This window comes from Nuphar pumila, chromosome 4, assembly GCF_984573655.1.
Source record: "Nuphar pumila chromosome 4, dmNupPumi1.hap1.1, whole genome shotgun sequence".
Classification (NCBI taxonomy): Eukaryota; Viridiplantae; Streptophyta; class Magnoliopsida; order Nymphaeales; family Nymphaeaceae; genus Nuphar; species Nuphar pumila.
The window spans coordinates 136,239,037-136,258,671 of record NC_143252.1 but is presented as its reverse complement, the minus strand read 5'-3'; the positions used below and the strand labels follow the sequence as shown (position 1 = coordinate 136,258,671).

The window sequence follows — 19,635 nt, the reverse complement described above, 5'->3', positions numbered from 1 at the left end:
ATGTGTGAACCATGATTTTTATGGATTTTTTTTGTTATTTTGTATTAACCACATGAATGTGATCTGCATGCTTGGTTTTATAAGAATCCACTCTTGAATCATCTGATTTTGATGCATAAACAAGATTTTTTTTAAGGCTTTAAAATCAATGGATCATAATCTCCATAAATATTCAAGCATTCAAAAATCATATTTTTCATTGAAGATACACTATCCAAGTGTTGATTCCTAGCAAATTCACCATGCCAAGTACATCCATTAGCAAAAAAGTGTTAGAAATGCCCATAATTCTATTTCTCATATTCTAGTTCACAGATTTCAGTTATCATATTCTAGTGACTATATATATATATATATATATATATATATATATATATATATATATATATTCACATAATTAGAAAGATGAGAACTAATGTGTGAAGCTTTTGTTCTTCTCTTGAATCTAACTTTACTAATGTGATCTACATGCTTGGTTTTGTAAGAACCCGCTCTTGAATTATCTGATTTTGTTAATAAATGAGATTTTTTAAGTTTTTAAATTCAATGGCTCATAATCTTCATAAATATCTAAGCATTAAAAAATTACATGTTTTCATCGAAAATATATGATCCAATGGTTGATTCCTTGCAAATTCACCATGGTTGGATTTGCAAAAAAATGTTGGAAATGCCCATATTTATAGTTTTAATATTTCAGTTCTCATATTCTAGTGACTATATATATATATATATATATATATATATATATATATATATATATATATATATATATATATATATATATATATATATATATATATATATATATATATATATATTTTTGGTACTATAAATTGTACGAAAGCTATATCAACTCAGTCTAATGATATACATGTGTTCAAGATGGTAATTTTTTTGCTATTGATATAAGACTTTAGATCATGTTTTTCCAATATAAGAGCGTGCTTTTTTTAGCTCATCATATTGTGTTGCATAAGAAGGGTCTTTTAAGCCTTGAAAGTAAACCACTCAAAAGTTTTTATTTGATTCCTAGCAAATGAACCATCCTTAACGCATTCACAAGATTGAATTTGCAAAAAAAAAAAAAACAAGTGTAAAAAAATGCTTAGTTTATACTCTAGTTCTCATATTTCTAGTTTATATATATATTTTGAAATGGGAACCTACTAAATACTTTTTTTGAGAGAGGGAACCTAGTAAATATAAAACCTACTAAACAAAGAATTTCAATATTTTTTTTTAAATTCTGACCTCATAGATGTGTTCAGCATGATTGATTTACTAAAAATCATCATTTTGATCATGCATTTTCAATGAAAAAAATGGTATTTGGGGCCTCAAAATTTATGAAATTTGTAGGCCCGTGATTTTTGAAACCTTATAAAAACCTATTGAATCAAATGCTCCAACAAGTGATCCCTATAAAAATAAGCATATAGATCACCTGTACTGTCAAAATTTTGAAAAAACACAAAAATATATGAAAATCTAGTAGCATGTTTCATTTAGTATATTCTCATTTTCACATATATATATATATATATATATATATATATATATATATATATATATATATATATATATATATATCAAAATTTTGAAAAAACACAAAAATATATGAAAATCTAGTAGCATGTTTCATTTAGTATATTCTCATTTTCATATATATATATATAGGGGGAGAGAGAGAGGGCCGCTAGAATATATTAACTGAAAATATGTGAACTAAAGTGAACTAGGCATTTTTTACACTTTTTTTGCAACTATTTTCTAGGAATCAACTATTGGATCATGTATTTTTTGTGGAAAAATGTGATTTATATGGATGTTTGAATATTTACTAATATTCTGAGCTACTGATTTTCAAGCCTTAAAAGGTCTTTCTTATTCTTATGCATCATAATCAAATAATCATATCCATACGGTAAAATTTAAGATAAAAACTATAAAAATCTCAGTTCACACTCCTGTTCACATATTTTCAGTTAACATACGGGCGCACACACACATGAGAGAGAGAGAGAGATGATAGTTGTGCAACCTTTAGGTGTGCAGCTACCTGCGCAATTGCACTGGCCTCCATCGGAAGGCTTGATGGACGGCCAACCCAAAAAATGTTAAAAGTGTGGGTTTTTATCGCTGCTAAAGGTCTCAACTACTGCTGAAACTTTTAGCAGTGTTCGAGAACCGCCACTAAAAAGTTTTTTTTTCATTTTTGACGTGTTTTTTAGCATTTATTGCAAGAAACAAGTTGAGCGTCCATCACTCCTGCGATGGATGCTCAACGTCATTCCACTCGGGGTTACGCTCCTATGGATTGCGCAGCTACACCCCCACTATATATATAAATATTCTCCTCCTAACCGTCCATAAAGAGTGGTCCAAAATAAGATTTGGATTATAATTAATGAATTTTACTGTTTCTCTCCCTCTAAAAAGAAAAGAATTTCGACAACCAGCTGTGAAAGTCATTAGTAGACGTAATACCTTTTGCTGTGGAGCACCCATTTTCAAAATCGATGGTCTAGTCGGTGGTTTATTTATAATTAATAGTCCTCTTAAGGGAAGTCCGTTACTAAAGGGTGTAGATAATAAGTAGCATTAGGGACCACAATGATAAAATATTTTCTAATTTACAGATTAACACATCCCTAATTAAAATAAAAACTCCTTGCCGTTTACTATGAGGCGCAAGAACCGGTTCAACAGATGCAAATGACCTCATCACCACATCATCCTTATGTTAAATAATATTATCTGCACGACACCAAATATTTTAAATAATTACAATGAATTCACCAAGGATATTTGTGTGCAGGTCTTTGAGAGGGGGTTGGTGGGGTGGGGTGTGGCCTTGGCTGCTAGACAGTCAGTCAAGGTTCGGTTTTCATGAGTGTTGCCCCTCTGCGCAAGCCAATGCGTAGCATTGGCCTGGAAGGCAGGGGGTAATAGCCTCCGAGTTTTATGCTGCCGGCATGATAACCTTAGGTATGGAAGGCTGAGCCTGCACAACCTGGTCTTCGTGGCAGTTATGGTTTCTTCAGGTTATAAATTAAAAAAAAAAGTCTTTGAGCAGCATCCCATGAGTGTCACCATCTGTGCAAGCTGAAATGTGGTGACTTCCCAGTGGCAAGAGACCTTGATTTTACTCCGGTAGGACAAAGACAGTAAGTATGGCAGACAGATCCAGTCCGAGCAAAAAAAGTCTTTGAGAAGCATGGTGCCCATGCTTAGAAAAATCAGACAATTTTTGGAGGAAATTTGTATCCAAACAGTCTCTCCTTCTTGGAGTGGACGGCGCCACATTCACGTCTTGCTGCATTCAAAAATAATTTTGTAATGCTACCTAAAAAATAATAGTTTCCTTGACCACCTATTTCAAGTAGGGGTGGCAATCGGGTCGGGTTGGCGGGTTGGCGGGTTGGCGGGTCGGGTTGGCGGGTCGGGTTGGCGTGTCAGCATACCTCAACCCGAACCCGACCCGTTTATTAAACGGGTCAGCTGTGGCAAACACGAACCCGACCCGTTTAATAAACGGGTAACCCGACACGACCCGCCAACCCATTTAATAAATGGGTTGGGTCGGGTAAACGGGTTTTCAGGTTCGCGGGTCAGGTTGGCGGGTTGACAGGTAGGCAGGTTGGCAGGTCGGGTTGACGGGTTGACGGGTTGACGGGTCGGGTTGGCGGTCGGGTTGGCGGGTTGACGGGTCGGGTAGACGGGTTGGCGGGTTGACCCACCCGCCTAACCCGTTTATTAAACGGGTCAGCCGGGTTGGCGGGTTGGCATACCCCCAACCCGAACCCGACCTGTTTAATAAACGGGTTACACGGGTCGACCCGTTTATTAAACGGGTTGGCTTAAGCCCAACCCGAACCCGCCTAAGAGGCGGGTTGGCGGGTCGTGTCAGAAATTGCCACCACTAATTTCAAGTAAACCATAGGCTAACAAATAACTAGAAGGCCCCTCACCATCCACATTTCAACTCTTCTACTCCAATTTTATGTCAGGATTCTCTAACTAAAAGTTACAATGCTAGGTGGAATAGCACTTGGTATTCTTTATTTTGGAGATAACAGATCCAGACAGTTCAGGAGAGCTCCGGAGTGCTCTCAGCAAGGCGCGGAGCCAGGAATTTAAGCAGGGGTGGGCACAAATGCATAGTGACTTGGGATTCGGCTTGCGAGGAGGGCGAAACCATGGAATAAAGAGAGAGTGGGGGCTTGGGCTGCCTGGATGTGAGGTAGCGGCAGGGAGGGGACCGTAGTGAGGTCGCAGAGAGGGTGAAGCCGCGGAGGGCCAGAGAAGGAGAGATTTCAAGAAAAGCCAAAAGGAGAGAGTCAGGCTTAATTAATTTTACTTTGCCACATTGCTAAGTCTATCTGACTTAATTGTTTTGAATTCAAGTCCATGGAGAGTGCGCGCGCGCACACACACACACACACACACACATATATATATATATATATATATATATATATATATATATATATATATATATATATATATATATATATATATATATATATATATATATATATATATATATGCCAAATAGTTCTTTGGGTCTTTTTGTTTTATTTTAAAATTCTGACCATATAAATGTGATCTATGTACTTGATTTTATACGGTCAGCTCTTAGGGCATTCGATTATGGCACATGATTGGGTTTTTATAAGATTTGAAGAAATTTTTTATGTTTTTAATGCTCAAAATATCCTTTTTTATTAAAAACACATGATTTGGATGTTGATTCTTAGTAAATCAACAGTACCTAACACATCTATGGGGTCAAAATTGCGAAAGAAAACACCGAAAAGGCCAAAAAAACCCATTTGTCATGAATCACTATGTCAATTATGCAAACATGCTAAATAGGTTTTTTAGGTTTTAAATGAGAAAGATCAGCCATGTGTTCATTCTATGTAAACTCCAAAATTTGGAGGCCCCTCCAAAATAAGAGGCTCTAGGCAGTGGCCTCAAATCTCAAAGCGGCCAGCCGGCGTCATCCGAACCACTAATGGCTCTACAACACAATTCCACAAAAGGAGTTGGAAGTCAAGAATCAAGCAAGTTAGTCATCCAACTTATTGGGACTAAGTTGTTCTCCTTCCAAATAAGGATGCTAGGTCCAAGTTGCCACTCCAAAGCTATTCATCTTGCCTTGTGACCATAAAGGCCTTGTTTTGGCTCGGACTTCTTTGGACTTATTTCTTCTTTGCGTGAGCATTGTGATTCCAATTCAGTTATATTCATCCCTCTTGTCATAACCCACCTCGAGATCTTATTGTTGCAAGTTGTTTTGATCAAATTCAATCCAGTAGATGTGATCTGCATCGTCCATTTAGTGAATATCGGTATTAGACTCATCAGAGCAATTCAAAAATCAACCATTATAAACATCCCCAAAATTTGATGATTTAGAAATTCATATTTTTTTAGTCAACAAAAATGCAATCCAAGGGTTGATTCTTGGCAAATTGACCATTATAGATCCCAACGGCTTGGTCAGGTTTGATTAAAACAATTTGCATTAATGAGATATGACTAGGGGTGGCAATCGGGTCGGGTTGACCCAGCAGGTTGGAGGGTCAGCATACCTCAACCCGAACCCAACCAGTTTATTAAACCGGTCGGCTTTGGCAAACACGAACCCGATCAGTTTATTAAACGGGTAACCCGACATGACCCGCCAACCCATTTATAAACAGGTTGGGTCGGGTAAACGGGTTGGCAGCTCGGGTTGGCGGAGGGGTTGGCTGGTTGACCCGCCCGCCTAACCCGTTTATTAAACGGATCAGCCGGGTTGGTGGGTTGGCATACCCCTAACACGAACCTGACCCATTTAATAAACAGGTTAGGCGGGTCGACCCATTTATTAAACGGGTTGGTTTAAGCTCAACCCGAACCCGCCTAAGAGGCAAGTTGGCAGGTGGGGTTGGCGGGTCGTGTCAGGTTTTGCCACCCCTAGGTATGACGATGGGGATGACAGAGGGATGAGTGGATTTATTTGGGTTGGGTTCTTCGAGGCATAGCCATGAGATTCTATGTGATCTGTGGCTTTAAGTAAATTGAGGCATCTCATGATGGCAGGCCAAGCTACACACATCAGCCCTTTTTGTTGCCTAGAGGGATTCTCAAGCGGCATGGTTCGGTGATCAACCTTTTGAAAAGGTTGGGATAAAATGTGAGTTTCAATATCCACCACACGGAGGGCCGTATCACCAAAATGCCCTGGTAGTATGAAAATGTCTTTGAGAAAGCCCAAAAGGTGGTATAAAAAATGCCCTTAAGAGAAGCCTAAAAGGACTCCCCATGGTAGTGCTTGGTACCATAGTGACAAACGTTTTAAACGGCAATTTCTAATTTTTCAAAAACTCGCGAGAAATTGAATTTTTTTCATAAATCTCGCATTTTTTCTGCAAAAACTCGGCAATAAAAAAATAAATTAAAAAACTATAAAAAAATTTACAAGAAAATATTAATAAAAATTGTTTAAAAATAAAAATACATGTTTTTTTCTTGCGATAAGTAGCCATTTAAAATGAAAATATCGCATTTAAAATTGTGGTAATTATGTTTTTTCATAAATCTCACGATATTTTGAAAACCTCACGAGAAATTGCCGCTTTAAACTTTCAGGCAATTTCTCACGATATTTTCATAAATCTCGCGATATTTGTCACTAGATATTGAAAAAATCTTATCTCAACTCCCTTTTTAATAAGGGGCAGCCTGCCACTTGGGAACCAGTGGTTGAGCCGAACACTTATATCACTGGATCTGCTTACGATTCTCGTGGTTAACCAACCAATGCTAGACCAAAATTTAGTCAACATGGTAATGCTTGTGTTTGGATGACAGGAAGAAACTAGGGAAGCAAACGGATCGGATTTTGGATTCCAAAATACATTGGAAACTCGGATGGGTTTGGATTCGGGATAACCAAATTTTGCAAATTTGGCTTCCCGATTGCAACCCTAAAAGAAACCACTATTTGATTCATGCATTCTGTCACTTCCATTGTCACTGCTTCTTACTGCTTTCCCTTATGCATCCTAAATGCTTCAATCTTCATGCATTAATTCTTGAACACTGTATTTACACTCACTTTGCTCACTCAATCAGCACCCCAACACAATAACATGTCTAGAAAAACTGGGCTTATGGATGATCAAGTTAGCATGCCTGCTCAAGGTAATACAAATGCAATATTCATAGCAGATAAAGATGGCATACCAAATTACCCGGAATCGAATCCAGTTGACCTCATTTTGATTCAGTGAAGGAGCGAATTATGAAGCCCAATAGAATCGGCCAATTCAGACCCAAGTCAAGGATTCAACCTGAATCGGATCCGAATCAGCCTATATGTACAAGTGTTGTAAATTGTGTTTTTTCAATTATTTTAAATTTTTTTCTTCTAAAATATCAATTCAATTCAATCTGATTCATTGAATTTCGGGCTTTTCTCTAAAAAATCGATTTGGTTCAAAAACCAATTCCGACATCGTTGGTATTAAGATTAGAGTAAATGAATTTCCCATAAGCTAGGAACGCGTTGCTTTTTTATGATGCCCCATTTAAAGAATGTTCTCCAAAGAATTGAAATGAGAAAAAAAAAAGTGGTCCAAGATCCAAAACTGTGAACCAGAACCCAGACCCCAAAAAAAAGAGAACCAAAATAACCAAATATATCCATCCTGAATCCAAACACGAAACTGGACCTGCTAGATCTACTGAACTCACTAACCTGGACATTTTCCCTGCACAGAATCTCCAAACACGTCTGTATACAGGTATGCTAAAATTATAAAGCATCTTTAGTTTCCTAAATTTACGCAAACATTTTAGGCATGTTAAGAATCCATAGTTTAGCATACCGACCACCAAGTCAAAAACACCCTTTGCAATTTGATTTTTTCACTCCACCATTTAGGTATGCCGTTGCCATTCTGTAAAATCTTTCGGGGATGCAAACCCTTTGGAAAACAAACAAAAAAAAAGGAAAGAAAACCACAACCCTAGTCGCCATTTTTTAATATAACACAAAATTGGTCATGACAAGGTAGAAAAGCCACGAAGCTTTTCTCTCTCTCTCTCTCTCTCTCTCTCTCTCTCTCTCTCTCTCTCTCTCTCTCTCTCTCTCTCTCTCTCATGGCAGGCATGATGAAGGAGATGAAGAAGGTAAGCATCAGCAACAGATATTCGGGTGACCAATACCAGCTCGGAGCAATTCAATCGCTTTACTTCAGCCCAAGAAGAGATGTAGCAGGCAGCAAGAGAATCATCCAAAGACGGAAGAACTTCAAACTCCCCAACAACAGCTCAGCCCACCCGGAGCCCACTTCACCTGAAGTAGGCTGCATGGGCCAGATAAGATACCACCAGACCTTCTCTAAGTCCACCAAAGAGCAAAGCTCAAGCAAAGATGCAAAGAGCAGCGTTCTGGTGAAGCTCAAGAGGGTGTTCTCCGGCAAGTGGGCGCACATAAAAGAATCTGAGAACAGGGAGTTCACCTGCGAGAACGGAAACGGAAGAGGAAGACATTGGTCATGAAGTATGCGGATGGATCCGCGACTGCAGAATCTAAAGGATGCAGTGCAGGGAGACGATGGCAGCAGTTTGTGGAAGAGAAGGTTTGGAAAACGCTCCCTGAACAAACTTCAACTAGAAACTCCGTTGGATCTGATAGAAAGACGGCCACTAACAGTGTTATGAAGATGCCGATAGATCTCTGATGCTCAAGAGATCTTTGGTTTTTAGATGGCAAGCAAAACTTTGGGAAAACTGGATGTTAAAACCTTATTTGAACAGTTATTTGAAACTTTCAACGGTTCCTTGATCATGTTGGTCCAATGGTTGAGAGTGAAGCTTATGCCGTGGAATACCCCCCCTTCGGGTGAAAAGATTGCACAAATATTTGTGCAATAAGCACCGGGTCATCCTCTATCTCGGGGACCGGACCTGTCAGTTGTGGGGCCCAAGGCCTGATGTAGGGCAATCAGGTGCTTAATGTACAAATTTTGTGCCTGATTGCACTAGATTCAGACTCCTCACTTCGGTACTATAGTAGATAGTACGGTACGCTTGTTTGAGCGCATAGTAAGGTATAAGTTGGGTCGTGCACTGATGCACATGTTATGTCGCAAAGATACGTAGGCATGAAGACACGTGACATGGTTTCGACTCAAAAGTATAAAAATTTGTGAAAAACAGGAAATGGGGACAATTTTTTTTTAATTTTTTCATCAGTTTCAAACAATGGAATCATCTACTGCAGATGAAGCAGCTACCCACCAGCCACATCCCTAACTTTATCCTTGGGCCACCTCCGGATCCCATCATTTGAAATAGGATGGGTTTCATCATACATTCAATCCTAACCATCCAGCAGAACCATTTAGTCAGACATTGGATAGAATTGAGAATGTATGATAAAACTCATCCTATATAAAATGATGAGATCTGTGTTGAAGGGGAGCAGCATGCAGCCCAATCCACATGCCACAAAACTGGCAGGTGTGCACAGACGCGCATGAGAGAGTGAAGGGGAAAATGAAAAAAAAAAAAAGAACGTTATTAGCTCCGTTGCAACCATTTTTAGTGGGACCCAGTCGGTCACGTGTTACGTTGTCACAGCGTTGTCACACAGCCTTTGACTTGACATGCTCTCTGTCTACATGTGGTGTATGCTTGAGAGAGAGACGTGACTAATTTTGATTCTCAGTACGAGTCACATCCAACATTCATTTCCGAATGATGGCCAACCCTAAATAAATAAATAGTAGATGCGAGGCGAGGCGTGACTAAGATTCAAGCGTACCAAATTACCGATGTATACAATTTGGATTAGGAACAAATGTAGCCACTACCATATTCAACTAATCTGATGGCTAAACGGATTCAAATATGGATGGTGAAAAGCTCATACCAGATCCACTATAACATGCAAGTGGAATCGGATATCCCTCAAATTTGAATATTTGTCAGATTCAGTAGCAAAAAATCAAAACCATATCAACATCTGATTATAATCAGATCTTGGATCGCCTTTTGCAATCCTGACTAGTAAATGATCACCGAGTTGACAAACCAGCTGCTCACAAAACAGAATGTTTCTAGACACCTTTTTTTCTTCATTATAATGACTACAGAAAGGAGAAGAATGTTTCCACAACATTGTGCCCACTAATAGATAACCAAATCGAGAAAAACCAATCTACCCGATGAAAATGGTTATTAAGCAGAGAGGCGCCTCATTGAGGTCAGAATGCACTCCACACCCCTTGCAAGAGCATGCCCTTTTTGTTAATAGAACTTGTAAATTATCCCCACCCCAACATTCTCCATCTTATCAACAGAATTAAAATTTGTAACTTGCATGAGGAAAAGCAATCCTTCTATGACCGAAACATATCATATTCCAGCCCCTAACAGAGTCTTGTTTAAACAGCACGCCAAACTGAAACTTCATTACCTTGTCCAAGAGGAAAGTAGTTACAGATTGCATCGGCTGTTACCGATGGTCAATTTTGACAGGCTTTGGCTTTGGAATCATCTCACATCATAAAAGAGCAGAACCACGCATGCCAGATCAAGAATAGTCTGTTCAAGCAGAGGTCTGCAAATCAGATATCACATCTAATGAAACAGGTAGTCTATAAGACTGGGGAAACAAAAAAAAAAACCCAACTCTTATAATTATTCAAGCAGAGTAGTCGCCCATACATTCATTACAGATTAACTGAGAAATAAAAATCCTAGAAAATTAAAGTCAAATGATGATGTCTACATAGTTGCATTACTTACCCCTTTGCAACTGCAAAGACCCAGTGCGCAGGCAAACAATCAGTGTTCATGAAATGATATTATAGCTTCATATCCTCCTGCTTTGCAAGTGGTTTTGCACAAAGAAGCAAGCCAACCTCAAGACCGAGGAGGAACAGTCCCAGGAAACCCCTCAAACAAAGGCAACCAACACAGACACACAGGCTAGCACAGAAGATCAAGCTTCACTGTACTGGACAATCTTAATCTTCCAAGCATGCCGGTTTCACCTGTAGAAAAGGAAAGTAGGTGTGATAAGAAACAACAGGATACATAAAATCAGATCAACAAAATTCTTCTACCAAGGTCAATCACTTACAAGTTGATTATGTTTCTGCTTGACCGACACCATCTTTCTAAATTTGGGCAAGAGTTTTAAGTTGCTACAAATACCACGTGTGTGTGTGCGCGCTAAGACATTATACTACATACATATGCACAGACACATGCATGCACACAGGCTCACACCCATTGCAGACTCGCAAATAAGGAATAACAAAACAAACAGATAGCAGCTTACAACTCCACGAGGAATCAACTCTCAACTGAAAACTCTGAAACCTAAGATGTTAGTGAACCTCAATAAACCAACCAAAAACTGACAAAACCGCGAACATGTTATATAGAAGCATAAGCTTACCACACAAGTTAAAGATCACGCTCATCATCATGATCAACATTATGAGCACCCGGAGAAAAGAGAATTTCTGAAACATTTTGACTAGTGCCTCAATTTCCTGAATTCCAAGATATGAAAATGAACAAAAGTCATACAAAACCTGCAAAGCAGGAATTCTTATACATTTTCGTATAGTTACACCGGAGGAGGCAAGCATCCTCTCAGCCCTTTTAAAGAGAGATGTGGGCAGCCTGTCAACCCTGATACATACATTGGTGGAAGATAATTCTCACCCTCTGTACATTTTTGCTCTCACAATAGATATACAAAGTGTATCTCCAAAATCGTTCGAATCGAAGTGCGTGTGGTATTGATATACCGAGCAGAGCATCCTTGATTTTCAACCATCACTCCATCCATTCTCTGGCTCCATTATGGCCTTCACAAATGGGAAATACAACCACTTCCTGCTGGAGCTTTACACCCAGGTGGATGGCTTCTGCTCGAGAGCAATGAACATAGTGCTGCAAGCATGCAAAAGGATATCTTACCAGCACGATGAACCCTTCTAGCTATGGGAGTCATGCACCTCAGGTTCATGGCTGACCAGCTGCTCCTTGGAAAGACAGTCAACAGGAACATAAGCGAAACCTTTAGGCAATCGCTGATTCTGCATTGAGGCTTCAATTGGTGTCATCACCACCTCTTTCTGAAGAGTTTCTGTGTGCTGAAAAAAGAATGCAGAGATCAGCCATTACCCTAATGAAGAAAGGCAAAACTAACAAACTGTGGATGTTACCTTCCTACACTTGAGTTTCCGACCCTTTTCATCCATTGAGCTCCAGAAACCAGCAGACACAGATTGTTCAGGAAGGTGCTTGCCTGCAATTGGCATTTCATCAGCTCTCTTCCTTGCATAAGGCTTTTCTGATTTAGATCTCTCGTTGCTTTTTATTTCCATATCCAAGTGGACAGGATGTGAACAACTACGGACACCAGAGAGAGTGCTATCTACTGTTACGTCATCAGATCTTTGCATTACTTCACTACAGGACTTGTCGTCATCAGTACATCCCCGAAGTGATGTAGTCACCGAGCAAGAGCTCACATCAGGTGGGAGAAAAGAACTGTTGTAAAGAACAGAGAAAGCAACACAGTCCCTTTTTGAAGCAAGTATGTCATGTGAACACACAACCAAATCCCTCTGCACATAGGTTCCACCCAATCAGAAGATTTTCAAAAAGCAAACATGCAAAAGCCTTATATAACAAATGAGGACAAGTAATTAGGCAGATTGCCATACAAAGACTTAAAGGGAAGATATAGATAAAATCATCTCATCACATGAAAAAGGTCCCCACTAAAGCCTCACATCTTGAAGCTTTTAACATCTTCTCTTATACGAGTTTGTCCTCATGAAAACACAACCAAATCCCGCTGCACACAGATTCCACCCAATCACAAGATTTTTGAAAAACAAACATGCAAAAGCTTAATTTAATAAATGAGAACGACTAATTAGGTAGACCATATACAAAGATTTAAAAGGAAGATATAAATAAAATCATCTCAACACATGAAAAAGGTCCCCACTAAAGCCTCACATCTTGAAGCTTTTAATCTTTTCTCTCATATGAGTTTGTGCATGTGTGGTGTGCTGAACCATGGAAGACATAGCTCAAATTCATTCAGTCTGGTTGTTTGAACCCACCATGTTTACGTGTCAAGCTTGAATGAGCTTGTAAGCAAACCACGATTGGCCAAAATTTACCAGCATTTTTCAGGGGTTAAGTATGAAACCCTATGTGAATGGGAAAATAGGCTATCCCCCGGCAAGAGACGTGCATGCCCACTTCTCTGACCATATCTATTGTTTTATGGCCACAAAAGAAAATGCAGCACCTATTGCTGACCAAACATATGCTTTTCATAACAGAAGTATGACTGTGAGAAGCTCACTATGCTAGGCACCCAATAGCTATGCGGAGAACCCTTTTGAAAGTAATACTCCTGCAAGACTGCTTTTTTTTTCTTTTCCCTTGAATAAAATGAAAAAAATAGAAGCACAAAGCTATGTCACACAGATACCCCCATTTCGGCCCCTGTATTGTGTTCCTTATATTAAAAACTTGATAAAAATGGCCATATCCCCATAGGAGCAGCCACGCCCATGTGACAGGCACAAAGTGATCCTTTGATTTCAACAGCTCAACCCGTGACTCGTGAGGAAATAAAAGGCATGTCTGAGAGATGAACCAGAAATCCTTTCCAATTCAACTAAAACCACATGCATTTGGGGGAATAACTTAAATGCCCTTATCAGCAACAGCAACAGTTTACTGGTGGTATATTCTTAGTCCAGTTTCTTGTTAATTGCTGCATCCTATATTGCATATGTTTCTTCCACTGGCTTGGTATGTCTATATATAGACTGCCAAAATGATATAGCATTTGTCAGGTCTAAATGCACTCCCATTGTGTCTGTTCTCCACACCTATTAGACACTATTTTGGAAGCAAAAAAAACACGTGCATTGTAGAAAAATGGGGAAAGGGGGTAGACGCCATTCAGGATTGTCATATAATATTGGTAATTGGGCTCTACATCGCAATAAGATGGAACGTTTGAGGAGGATGTTATGGTGGGACTCATGCCAAACAACCAAAGTAGGGTTTCCCATATATTATAGAAGGTAACACAAAAGCAACAAGAAGTGTCCGATGTTTAGATACTTAAGGCACAGTTAAGCGGACTTTCTTAAAAAGAAAAAAAGAAGTGCAAAAGAAAGTTAATGGTAACCACAAAACCAATGAATATAGTATGATAGCTTGCACATCACACATGAATGCTTATAAGTCAACAAGACACCCAATGTATATTTTACTCCGCCTGTGTATAACTGTTTAGTTATACACTGCCGGTCCCAAGCCCGGATAAAGGAGGAGGGTTGCGGTAGGCCAGTGACAGCCAGCATAAAAACTTAATCATACCTTATGAATATGAACCAATATGAGAATTTTGTTAGGGCGTTCCCTACTGAGCAACGCGATGTACTCTATAGGCCCGGAGGCAGTGATAAATGGGCAAGGATTGCTAGGTCGTCGCCCAGAAGCGACGCACGCCCGGGTGTGGTGTCAAATAGGCAAGGGTTCTCTCACTTTGTTGGACGGGTGGAGGTAAAGAAGTTCGTCCAAGACCATAAAATTAGGTTAGCCACTTGGAACATAGGGTCTTTAACTGGTAAGTTGGTAGAGTTAGTAGATGTTATGTGTAGGAGAAAGATTGATATTTTATATCTACAAGAGACCAAATGAGTAGGTGAGAAAGCAAAAGTGATAAAACCTTTGGGATATAGATTTGGTATACAGGAATAAATAGGAATAGGAATGGAGTAGGGATTGTTATGAGTCGTGAGTTCATAGATAATTTAGTTTAGGTCCGTAGGAAGGGTGATAAGATTTTACTTATTAAATTAGTATTAGGTACAAATATTATTAATATTCTATGTCACACGGACTCGGCTCCAAGGTCGCCGCACCCGCGTCGACACGCACCGACACGGGTGCGGCTCGGACTCGGTCAACCCGACCCTGGGTGCGGTCAACGCACCCAGGGTCATTTTGGTCCATTTTTTGGAAAAATTTTTTTTTTAATTTTTTTTTTTAAATTTTCTGGGCTACAGCTGTAAGGAAAAAAAACCCATCACAACTAAAAACCCTGTACACTTTCAAGTTTTAAGTACAGAATGGGCACAACTCAAGTTTTTGTGGTTTTTTCCTGTATGAAGAAAGTGAATTATTACAGTGTATGAAAAAAGTGCCCAAAATTGAATTATTCCTGTATGAAGAAAGTGTACAGAATGCCTTCACAACTCATCACCTGTCCCCTAATGGGCACAACTTTGACCGAGTCTTATATATATATATATATATATATTATTTTATTTTATTTTATTTTTTAATATATATATAGCCGAGTCCCCGTGTCCAAAATTTTTGAAATTGCGCCGCACCCGTGTCGCACCCGCACCCGCACCCATGTGACATAGTTAATATTATTAGTGTTTATGCACCTCAAGTAGGTTTAGATGATTCCATTAAGCGTCAATTTCGGAAGATTTAGATGGAATAGTACAAGGGATATCTTATGGAGAAAAGCTTTTCATCGACAGTGACCTTAATGAACATGTAAGCATTAGTAGGGATGGATTTGAGAGTATCCATGGAGGCTATGGTATAGGCGAAAGAAACGAAAGTAGAGAAAGGATTTTAGATTTTGGTTTGTCCTATGATATGATCTTAGCAAACACTTGGTTTAGGAAGAGGGAGTCTCACCTAGTAACATTTAAAAGTGGGGTTAATACGAGTCAGATAGATTTTTTTCTACTTATAAAGAGAGATAGGGGTTGTTGCATCGATTGTAAGGTTATACCGGGAGAAAGTGTAGCTACACAACATAGAGTCTTAATTTTAGATCTTAGAATTAGACAATGCCGCAAAAGGGATAGACATAGGATAGATCCTAGAATTAAGTGGTTGGCACTGAAAGGAGCTAAACAAGGAATGTTTGTAGAGCAGGTATTTAAGGAAGCTGATTGGTGTCTCGAGGAGGATTCAGAATCAATATGGAATAAGATAGCGGGTGGCATGAGAAAGGTGGCTAAGGAGGTATTGGGTGAGTCTAAAGGTGGTGCACCGCTAGGTAAGGATACATCATGGTGGAACGAGGATGTCAAATTAGCTATTAAGGTTAAAAGAGAGTGTTATAGAAATCTAAGTAAGAGTCGTGATAATGAGAATTTGGAGAAGTATATGATAGCAAAGAAGGAAGCTAAAAAAGTAGTTTGAAACGCAAGGGATAAGGTATATAAGAAGGTTTATGACAAATTAGATACCAAAGAGGGCGAGAAGGATATTTATAGGCTTGCAAAGATGAGATAGGAAATCGAGAGATCTGGGTATGGTTAGATGTATCAAAGATGAAAAGCAAAGGGTTTTAGTCAAAGATGAGGAGATTAAGAAGACATGGAAAAATTATTTTGATAAGCTATTTAATGGAAGTCATGCTCAGGATCTTGGAGACTTCTTCATTTCTTTTCATGAGATGAATCGTTACTTCATGCGCAAGATTCAAAAGAAAGAAATTGCAGAGGCTTTGAAGAAAATGAAATCAAGAAGGACAGTTGGCCCAGATGGTATACCTATCGAGGCTTGGAAATGTTTGGGAGAGAAAGATTTAGAATGGTTGACAAATCTTTTTAACAAGATTTGGCGGACAAATAAGATGCCTGAGTGGAGGAAGAGTACTTTGGTGCCTCTATATAAGAATAAGGGTGATATACAAGATTGCACAAACTATCGTGGTATAAAACTCATGAGTCATACTATGAAACTTTGGGAGAGGGTGATTGAGTCTAGGTTGAGGAAGGTTGTCATGATATCGGAGAATCAATTTGGTTTTATGCCTGGAAGATCAACTATGGAAGCTATACATCTTCTTAGACAACTTATTGAGAGATAGAGAGAGAGGAACAAAGATTTGCATATGGTTTTTATTGATTTGGAGAAAGCATACGATAAAGTTCCTAAGGACGTTCTCCGGTGGACAATGATGAAGAAAGGTGTTTCTCTCAAGTACATTAGTATAATTAAAGATATGTATGAAGGAGTAGTAACCAATGTCCGCACTTGTGGAGGGGTGACAACTAATTTTCCTATAACGGTTGGGTTACATCAAGGATCTGCTTTAAGCCCTTTCCTATTTGTTATAATGATGGATGAGCTTACGAGATCAATTCAAGAAAATGTGTTATGGTGTATCTTGTTTGTTGATGATATTGTTTTGATTGATGAGTCTAGAGTTGGGGTTAATGCTAAGTTAGAATTATAGAGACAAACATTGGAAGCAAGAGGTTTTAAGTTGAGTAAGAGTAAGACATAATATATGGAATGTCGGTTTAGAAAGCAACGAAGCAGTGATGGGAGTGTAGTGAAGCTTGGTGAGCAAGAAATACCGGTGGATGATTGTTTCAAATATTTGGGATCTATCATTCAAAAGTATGGAGAAATTGAAAGAGATGTAAATCATAGGATAAAGGTAAGGTGAATGAAATGGAAAAGTGCAACTAGAGTGTTGTGCGATCGTAGAATGCCATTGTGGTTGAAGGAAAAGTTTATAGGACGACTATTAGGCCCACTTTACTATATGGTACGAAATGTTGAGCTGCCAAGAGACATCATATTCAAAAAATGAGTATAGCTGAGATGCGTATGCTTAGATGGATGTGTGAAAATACAATAAAAGATAAGATTCAGAACGAGGAGATACGTAAGAAGGTAGGCGTTGCACCCATTGAAAATAAGATGAGAGAGAATCGTTTACGGTGGTTTGGACATATTCGGCGAAGGCCTAATGATGCTCCAGTTAGAAGGATGGAGAAATGGGAAAATATATTAGTTAAAAGAGGTCGGGGTAGGCCTAGGAAGACTTGGATGGAGATGATAGGAAAGGATATGAATGCTTTGAACCTCACCGAGGACATGGCATTGGATAGAAATGATTGGAGAAGGATTCATGTGGAAGACCTAGAATGATTTTCTTTTTTGGTTCATATCGCCGACCCCAATTGTTTTGGGATGAAGGCATTGTTGTTGTTGTTGTTGTTGTTGTTGTTGTTGTTGTTGTTGTTGAATGGACTAAGAATCAAAAGGGAAATATGCTCCAAATGGTGTTAGTTTTTAGAGCATACGAGAAATTCAAAAATTTTGTAAAGTCTTCGGTACCATGGAGTTTTTTTCGCTTTTCCAAGAACTTCAGTTTTTAGCAACAAAAAAGAGAAAGAAAAACAAAGCCAAATGTGATGGCTTGACTACAAGTCATCTTTCTCTGGGAGGTAACAGACTTGAAAAGAGAAGGAAACTAGGAAAATAGAAAATATCATTTTTCTCAACTTCTATGGAAATTTATTATTTTCTATTATGTTCAATTCTAATTCAACTATTTCAAACATTCCTAAGATTTTTAGGATAATAAAGAAAGTTTTCATCCCCTTGCACTATCCACCATTTTGAAATTTTCCTATGAAGCTACTAGCTTGTTACATGTCATATTTATTGTCAGTGGGCCACAATTTATAGCCATTAATGTCTATGAACTCTGAAAAAACTAAATTGCATGCAATAGCTTCATGTGTTGAAATTAGTTATATTACATGGGCATGGATGCAGACACTGCACACTGGATACAAACATGGCAACTTTATAAACGTAAAACCCAGGCATACATTTATATATTTATTATTCACTTAATCAATAGGATGGGTATGTTTGTGTATGTATGTGTGTGTGTGTGTGTGTGAGTGAGAGAGAGAGAGAAGCACAGCAAGAATCCAAATTCCTATTGAAAATTGATAAGTTACCAAATAAAAACTCAAAATTGCTATGAACCCGGAGAAATTATAAACATAAAAGCTATGTCACAGGGATTCGGCTAGCAAGGTGTCGCACCCGCGTCGACGCGACGTGGGTGCGGCACCGGGTGCGGTCAACCCAACCCTGGGTGCAGTCAATGCACCCAGGGTCATTTTAGTCCAATTTTTCGGACTTAAAAAAAAATTGCCAAGAATTTTTTTTTTAATATATGTCACAGGGATTCTCCAACTAGGTGCCGCACCCGCACCCTCACCCGATGTGGTCAACCTGACCCTGGGTGCAGTCAACGCACCCAGGGTCATTTATGTCCAACTTTTGGACTTTATATATATATATATATATATAAATTTTTTTTTGCTGCACCCGGGTTTTTTGTAAGTGCCGCATCCCCCCACCCGCACCCATGTGACATAGCATAAAAGGAACAATTAGCAATAACTTAAGCAATCAAGATAAAACAGGCAATTGTGAAATTGCAGACAAGGTGTTGATTGTGTAAATTGTTTACTGGGCCAAGAAATGTTAGTCATATCATGTCTGTTTATCAAGTAGGCGACCATGTCAGTGCCATGTTGGTGCAAGCACATAAAGCCTTGAGTGAAGTTCCAGCTGATATAGGTCTGTGGTGGCATCGATGTACATTGCTGACCTCATGTACGTCCATCAACAAAATAATGCATACAGTAGTTATAGCTTAGAGAATTGGTTATTTCACATAAATGTCACATATGTATTAACAATTAGTGGGCCTTA

At 38.8% G+C, this 19,635-nt stretch overlaps 1 protein-coding gene across 4 annotated transcripts in view; it reads right to left on the bottom strand.

Moving 5' to 3' along the window:
• Positions 1–11,537: 11,537 nt before the first annotated feature.
• LOC149841204 (uncharacterized) overlaps positions 11,538–19,635 on the bottom strand; it is a 63,198-nt gene continuing 55,100 nt past the window's right edge. For all 4 annotated transcript variants that reach the window (XM_090003678.1, XM_090003675.1, XM_090003676.1 and 1 more), the window contains 2 exons: positions 12,252–12,656; positions 11,538–12,179 (listed from right to left, as the gene is read on the bottom strand). In XM_090003678.1, coding sequence (XP_089859804.1) covers positions 12,021–12,179; positions 12,252–12,656 — 564 coding nt within the window. In that variant the 3' untranslated portion in view covers positions 11,538–12,020. The remainder of the gene's footprint in view (positions 12,180–12,251; positions 12,657–19,635) is intronic.